Below are 7427 nucleotides of genomic sequence, written 5' to 3' on the forward strand. Positions count from 1 at the left end.
GAAGATACAAATTTTTATAATTTTGTCCAGATTGATTTGGTATTGGAACCACAGTGTATTGGTAGGATTTAATGAAGTTGTTGAGATGGAAATTTTTTTCAATTCCCTCAATTCTGAAAAATTATTTGAGGAAGTTGTATTTAAAAATGATGCCAAAGTTGTTTGTTTTATTTGTGTAAAATTGACAATTGAATTAAAACATTGGTAATATAATTTATATTTTTAGGATCCACTATAGTGGATCACGTCATTGCTGAAATGTATAGCCATAGGGTAACATAGAGACGAGACGTAATTGTCAAAAACTTAAGTCTGTTGTAAAAAACCTATCTCTCGCAACAACAAAATACATGCTAGTCAATGTATTTTGTTGTTGTATCAAACATATTTTTTGTTGTATTTTTGTTTGACAAATCGTAGTGTCTCGTCTCTATGTATAATTATCTATGTGTATAGCGTTAGTTTTTTCGAAGTTTAGTTTACATTTTTTTAAGTTAAGTAGAAGAAAACCATTAACCACACATATTACGAAGAAAACATTAGCGAAATTAAGTATATTGCTCGATTTACATAAAATACAAATTAGGTTTATTTGATACGTATAAATTGGTGAATATCAAATAGTACTCTAACAGAGTATATCTTAATAAACCTGCTTTCCCAGTAAAACTGAATAAACAAAAACTATTAATTTGTATGTGTTTTTTAAATAAACATATTTTAATCTATTGAAAAATAAGGCCCTAATTTTGTAAATCACGTCACCAAAGTGATATTTACAAAATATCAAAAATTTTAAAAATTTGTTTTTGTTTTATACAAATAGAAAGTACATAGTACAGGATAAATGATTGAGGCATTTTAGGAAATATTCGAAGAAAATATTATATTTAACCAAATTTTTTACAATTCCTCAGGAAAAATAATAATGTATATGGGAATAAATGGCAAAAAACTAGAAATTTGCGTAGTAAAATCATTTGTATGCCACTTTAAGATTATTTGGGCACCGAACAACTGGGCATGAAGTACACAACAGGAAATCAAAAAATTGTATAAATAACACTTATTCGGTCTCTGGTAAAAAGTAAAATTTGAATTTGTTACACGACATTACAGGTACCCTGTTTTAAAATTATTTGAACGGTAGTATTTTGTGCTAGTTATACTTTACAAATACAACTCTGCCGATGTGTGTAAGTACTGACTGCAACCCTGGTCAGTTGACTGTAAAAATTTAATTAATCGTACTGAAGTATCAAAGGCCTTTGGGAGTGTTTTTCAAGTAGCAGGCTAAAATAAAATAAATTTTGTGTGGAAGAGACTAATCTTTGTTCTTTTATTTAATTATATATACTTAAAACCAAATATCATGTAAGTAAATACTATGGATTGATTAAGTTATAGATTTAATAAGTAAAAAACAAATTCGTATGTCGGCTTAAATTTACATTGGTTTTTGGTGATGTGTAAAGATTTGGGGACTTAATTAAAACATTGTTTTTTTTATTACACTTCAATGAATCATCTTCTTGGCACCATGTCCACTTTAAAGGAGAACAATCAAACAATTTAAAGAAATAAATTTCATTTTTCAATCTTACTATTTTTGTAATCGAATTAAGAGTTTTTAATTGATCCAATTGACATTGCATTGAATTACAAAGTTCTTCATGTTTTTTGCATGTGAATTGAATGTTAATGTTTGCTTTAGAATCTGTAATGAAATTTTTACCTTTTATGGCATTTAATTTACAAAGTATTTATTTTTTTTTTTGTAGGTTTTGCAAAAACAAATAAGAATAATAAAAACATTCACCCAAAGCAATGAGCAATGTTTGTTCATTTTTTTTGTTGGTGCACACACACACTCATGCATCTGCACACATATGAAGTGTAACAAAAAAAAAACATCTACGAAAATCGAAACTGAAGTTATGAGTCATTTACTAAAATTGTGTACATTATTATTCGTCCAAAAGTTGTTGACACAATTTACTGATAAAGTTTTCTTAATTATTTTCTACCCATTTTGGTAAAAACTAAGTAACAAGTACGACAACAACAGTTTTAAACAAAGGTGAATAACAGATGTTTGGAAAAACATTTTGTTTATTTTAGATGACTTTTAAGAATTGAAATGCGTATTTGAGATGAATTTGTTATAAACATTTTGGTTTAAATTTTTAGTACATACACCTACCATTTAGTTAGGTGTTTTGCTTTAAATTAATAAACACTCCTGTAGGTAGGGCTTAATAATATTAGTATGTACGTTTGCTAGCTATAGCTAGTCTTTCCATTTCCCAATACATATTTTGTTTATCTTTTGTATAGACAATTTCCAAAGTTAGTAAGCAAACGAACAAACCATATCTAGAAAATACAAGTTTTTAGGAAAGCAAAACACAGTATATTTTGTTTATTTATAAGGAATATTGTGTTCTTTCTTAAAAATATCTACTACATATTTTTAAGATCGCTACTGAATTCTACATATAATTTATTTTACAAATTTTGCGTTATTGGCAAATTTATTATAGCTAGATAGAGGGTTTTTATTTTTTATTTTTTTTTTTTTTTTATTTTTATTTATTCAAGATTGTAATACAAAGCCATTCTAGGCCAAAATATAAATATGTATTACATAGTAATAAAAATCCTGAGATATAAACTATACTTAGTAAATAACAATTAAATAAATGGTCCTATTACATTCATACAAACAAATTTAGCTCCCCAGCCAAATATATGAGAAAAAGTAAAATATTTAGAAAAATATATAAGAAAATATATATACAAAAATATTCAGTTTGTATTAATAAAACTAATAGAGGGTTTGTAAAAAATACATTTTAAAATGGATTTAATTTGTTTTTCAGTTTATTGTAGCATGTTTTATTCATATTATTTAATGAGTATAACAAATAATAAGCTACATACCTATATACACATCTGCTCAAAATAATAGATACACCTAATTGGAAAAAATTTAAATGGCGGTAACATTGAAAATTTCCTCGCAAGCGTTAAGAATACATCATATTATTAAAATTTCTATCTGGCAATGTCATGTCAGTCAAAAATCTGGCAACTATTTGCTTTCATGTTGATTTTTAAAAACGAATTTATTTGAATTACAAAAAATTATTTGCTCATAAAAATAGATACACATCAGTAATTTGTAATTTGTTTATATACAATTTTTTTTTTGTGCAATTTTTTGTTCCTATTTACGTGAAACAGTAAGTATAATTTAAATTTTAGTAACAATTTTATAAAAAATAGGACTCTTTTGAAGAAAATGGGACGAAATCATCATTGTACCGAAGATGAGAAAAAAATTTTTCAAACGATGAGAAATCAAGGAAAATCATTACGGGAAATAGCAAAGAGCATAGGAAGATCTTTACATTTTGTCCAAAATGCTTTATCTAAAAAACAAAAAAGAGAAACTCGCGGTAGACCAAAGAAAACCAGTCCAGAAACAGATAGGCGGATCGTCCTTATGGTTAAAAAAGACCCTTTCATATCATCGAAAGCTATTTCTGCGGAGCTATGTAACGAAATCAGTCCACAAACAGTTCGTCGTCGTCTTTTACAAGCTAAATTGCCGGGAAGAATTGCCAGAAAAGTGCCACTAATGCGCCAAAAAAATATCAAGACAAGATTAGAATTTGCTAAAGAGCACTTACAATGGTCCGGGTGTGAAGGCGAAAAAAAATGGAGAAATATTTTATGGAGCGACGAAACAAAAATAGATTTGTTTGGAAACGACTGCCAAAGAAATGTACGCCGACCAAAAGGAAAAGAATTCCACGTTAAATTTACAAAAAAGACGGTAAAACATGGCGGGGGAAACATAATGGTTTGGGGTTGCTTTTCATGGAATGGTGTTGGTCCGATATTCCGAATAGAAGATACCATGAATGCTAGTGGGTATAGAGACATATTGGAAAACGTAATGCTTCCATATGCATCGGAAAATATGCCATTAATATGGACATTCCAGCAGGACAACGACCCAAAACATAGTTCAAGATTAGTTAAAAACTGGTTCTTGGAGGATAACGTACCTGTTTTAAGCTGGCCCAGCCAATCCCCTGATTTAAACCCAATAGAATACTTGTGGAGTGAATTAAAGATAAAGCTTTCGAAGGAAGTTTTCAAAAATAAAGACGATTTATGGGAGAAAACGCAAAAAATATGGTACGAGATTCCATTGGAGAAGTGTCAGAACTTGATATCCAGTATGCCCAGAAGAGTGGAGAAAGTTTTACAAAACAAAGGTGGATATACTGGATACTAGCTTTACTTTAATAATAAACTAATTTTTTTAAGATAAAATTTATTAGCTTTTGTTTAATAAGAATTTTTAAAAATGTATCTATTATTATGAGCACCAAATTTTTCGAAATTTAATTTACTTTATAATATTTATTATTAATTATGAAATATTTTGTTTTTGTTTTTTACTCTCCTTTTAACTATAAATAAAAATCGACTGAATTTTTTTTATAATTTTACAATATACCATTATTTTTTTTCGTTTTTAAAAAATAAATTTTGGTGTATCTATTATTTTGAGCAGATGTGTACATTAAAAATAAGAAACAATATTGACTATAACTAACTAATAGGTATAGTAAAATAATGGTTACCTTTACCACTTGTTAGGGTGAGAAATAGATGATGGAACTCTGGATGAATTTGAAAACAAATCAATCTCTGAGACTTGAAAAACCAAAATATTTATATATTTTGCGTTTTTCTCAGAAAAATCCCAATAGGAAATGTAGCGAAAAAAAGATGAAAATAAAAGACAATTATTAGGATTTTAGGACTACTAGGAAACCTTTATTTAATTCTTTGTAAAATTGTACCTTTTGGTTTGGATGCAGAAAAGACAAGAAGATATCGGAATTCATTAGAAAACCAACGGAAACAACATTTGGGACATTTTGACCAAGTTGACAGATTCTTTTAGGCATTGACTGAGAAAGAGATAGCCTATTATTAACAACATTCAGCTTCTGTATATAAAGTAATGACATGGAAAACGTTGACCATCACAAGTATTAATGCCTGAGCCAGATAAGGCTTTTTGGCATTAACACCACTAAAATACACTAAACAACGCTATCGCTAAGCTACCTTTGTATTTTGGGGGTATTAGCTCTTTAAATCTTGTAAATTCTTACATTTATTTGTAGGTAATGAAAGTTCAGATCAGAATATAATCTTTACGGTTCAATATGACTATGGTTGAATTCAAACAAGAAGGTTAACGTCATATTTATTTTATACTTTAATTTTAATAAAATAAACCTCCAAGGTTTATACAATATTTATCGCTTCTGTTTTATCGGCCTGTTCTGAAAATCACATTTTATTAAAGTGATTTGAAATCACTTTTCTGGAAATCTATATATAAAAATGAAATGGTCTGATGGTCGATTTGGCTGATTTTTTTTTTATTCGATTTATTTGAAATTTTCAGGAGATTGTTTGTAAAGAAAAAAATTCGGAAAATTTAATTTTTTATATACTGCCTCTTTTTCACTTCTCATTTTTCTTAATAAGAGAAATTTTTTGGAGAAACTTGAGGAACTAACATTAGTAAATAGCTACCGAGCGAAACCGGACGGCCAGATAGTTTTTAATAAATTACTAAAATTTGAGGAGTTCTTTAATCATTGATGTAGTAAAATTATATATTTTATAAAAAAAAACTTGGAATTAAATTGGTATAAAACTTAAGATGTTTTAAACAAGTTGTGAATATTCAGCAATAATAGATTTTAAAGTTTGAAACAAATACTGTGGTCAAATTTTAAAATCTATTAATACTAAATATTCACTACTTGTTTAAAACATCTTATGTTTTATGCCAATTTAATTCCGAACTTTTTTTAAACATTTCATTTGAGTTGAAGGATTTGATGTTTAATTATGAATCAATGTTATTTATTTAAGTTGTTATAAATATTAATCATTTATTTAAAATTTGTACCTATGCCAATATTTTTGGTTGAGTTAAGTTATAAATAAAATATAAATGAATAACTAATAACTGATAATGCTTTATAATTGAATTTTTTTAGAATCAAAATGTCGTCTCGTAAAACTGCAGGTCGTCGTGCTACAACCAAAAAACGTGCCCAACGCGCTACATCCAATGTCTTCGCAATGTTTGATCAAGCCCAGATTGCAGAATTCAAAGAAGCATTCAATATGATTGATCAAAATCGTGATGGTTTTGTCGAAAAGGAAGATTTACACGATATGCTGGCATCGTTGGGCAAAAATCCTACCGATGAATACTTGGAAGCCATGATGAACGAAGCCCCTGGACCAATTAACTTCACAATGTTTTTAACATTATTTGGCGAACGCCTACAAGGAACTGATCCAGAGGATGTGATTAAAAATGCTTTTGGCTGTTTCGATGAGGAGAATAACGGCGTAATACCTGAGGATCGTTTGCGTGAACTTCTTACCACCATGGGTGATCGTTTCACTGATGAAGATGTACGTATTCATTGCTTTTTTATCCATATTTAGATCTGCCTAATACCGAATTATGTTTCTTTTTTATATTGTTTTAGGTTGATGAAATGTATCGTGAAGCTCCTATTAAGGGTGGACTCTTTGATTATATCGAATTTACTAGAATTCTCAAACATGGTGCTAAAGACAAAGACGAACAATAAATGCCACTATTCATAAAGACATTCCCCTCCATATTATAACCGAATACTTTTTGTTCATTTTACTGTTAAAATTATCATTAATACAAGAAAAAAGTTAACATTTCCCAACTTGCAAATGTTTTTTACATTTTTCTCTTCACTTTTAAAGGCATCTTTGTTGTGTGACCTTTTAGTCGAAACGCGTATAAATCCTTTAAAATTATGTGAACGTTTATTGATATGAAACACATCAACCCTGCTGTATTTATATAAATTATTTTTTTTTTTAAATATTTCCTGTCTACTTTCGTTTCACATGTACTATATCTTTAAGTACATCTGAGTACTTAATGTTATTATTATATACTTTACCAATATAGAACTCTGTATGCCATTTCAAAATCAATTTAAGAATATCACACTTATAAGTATTAACGTGAAAATCATTTATATCTAAATATTGAATAAAATTTTATACACAATCCATACACATTTTTAATTCTACGTTTTTTTGTACTTTAATAAACCTCCTTTTCGACAATCTTATTTTTTATATAAACCATATTTTAGGGAAATCTTCGTATATCCCTAGATATCACCAAAAAATGGATTATCAGAGAAACATTCATAGAAATTGTTATGTATTGCCAACAAAATATCGAAAGTTTTTTTCCATCATGTACCAATGTTAGGTTTAATTCGCAAAATTAGCTAAATTGAATCCAACACATGAAT

General features: G+C 28.2%; 1 protein-coding gene across 1 annotated transcript; it reads left to right on the forward strand.

Moving 5' to 3' along the window:
- The first annotated feature begins 1217 nt into the window (after positions 1-1217).
- On the forward strand, positions 1218-7191 carry sqh (Myosin regulatory light chain sqh). The gene is made up of 3 exons (XM_065508080.1): positions 1218-1374; positions 6105-6531; positions 6609-7191. The coding sequence occupies exons 2-3, from the start codon at positions 6112-6114 to the stop codon at positions 6711-6713; spliced, it is 525 nt and encodes a 174-aa protein (XP_065364152.1). The 5' UTR covers positions 1218-1374; positions 6105-6111; the 3' UTR covers positions 6714-7191.
- The last annotated feature ends 236 nt before the right edge of the window (positions 7192-7427 follow it).

This window comes from Calliphora vicina, chromosome 4, assembly GCF_958450345.1.
Source record: "Calliphora vicina chromosome 4, idCalVici1.1, whole genome shotgun sequence".
NCBI classification, from domain to species: Eukaryota; Metazoa; Arthropoda; class Insecta; order Diptera; family Calliphoridae; genus Calliphora; species Calliphora vicina.

Bases quoted from the DNA above. Each gene is read 5' to 3' on its own strand.
- sqh (XM_065508080.1), top strand. From the start codon at position 6,112: ATGTCGTCTCGTAAAACTGCAGGTCGTCGTGCTACAACCAAAAAACGT. The intron at 6,532-6,608 runs GTACGTATTCAT...ATATTGTTTTAG, and splicing joins ATCGTTTCACTGATGAAGAT to GTTGATGAAATGTATCGTGA.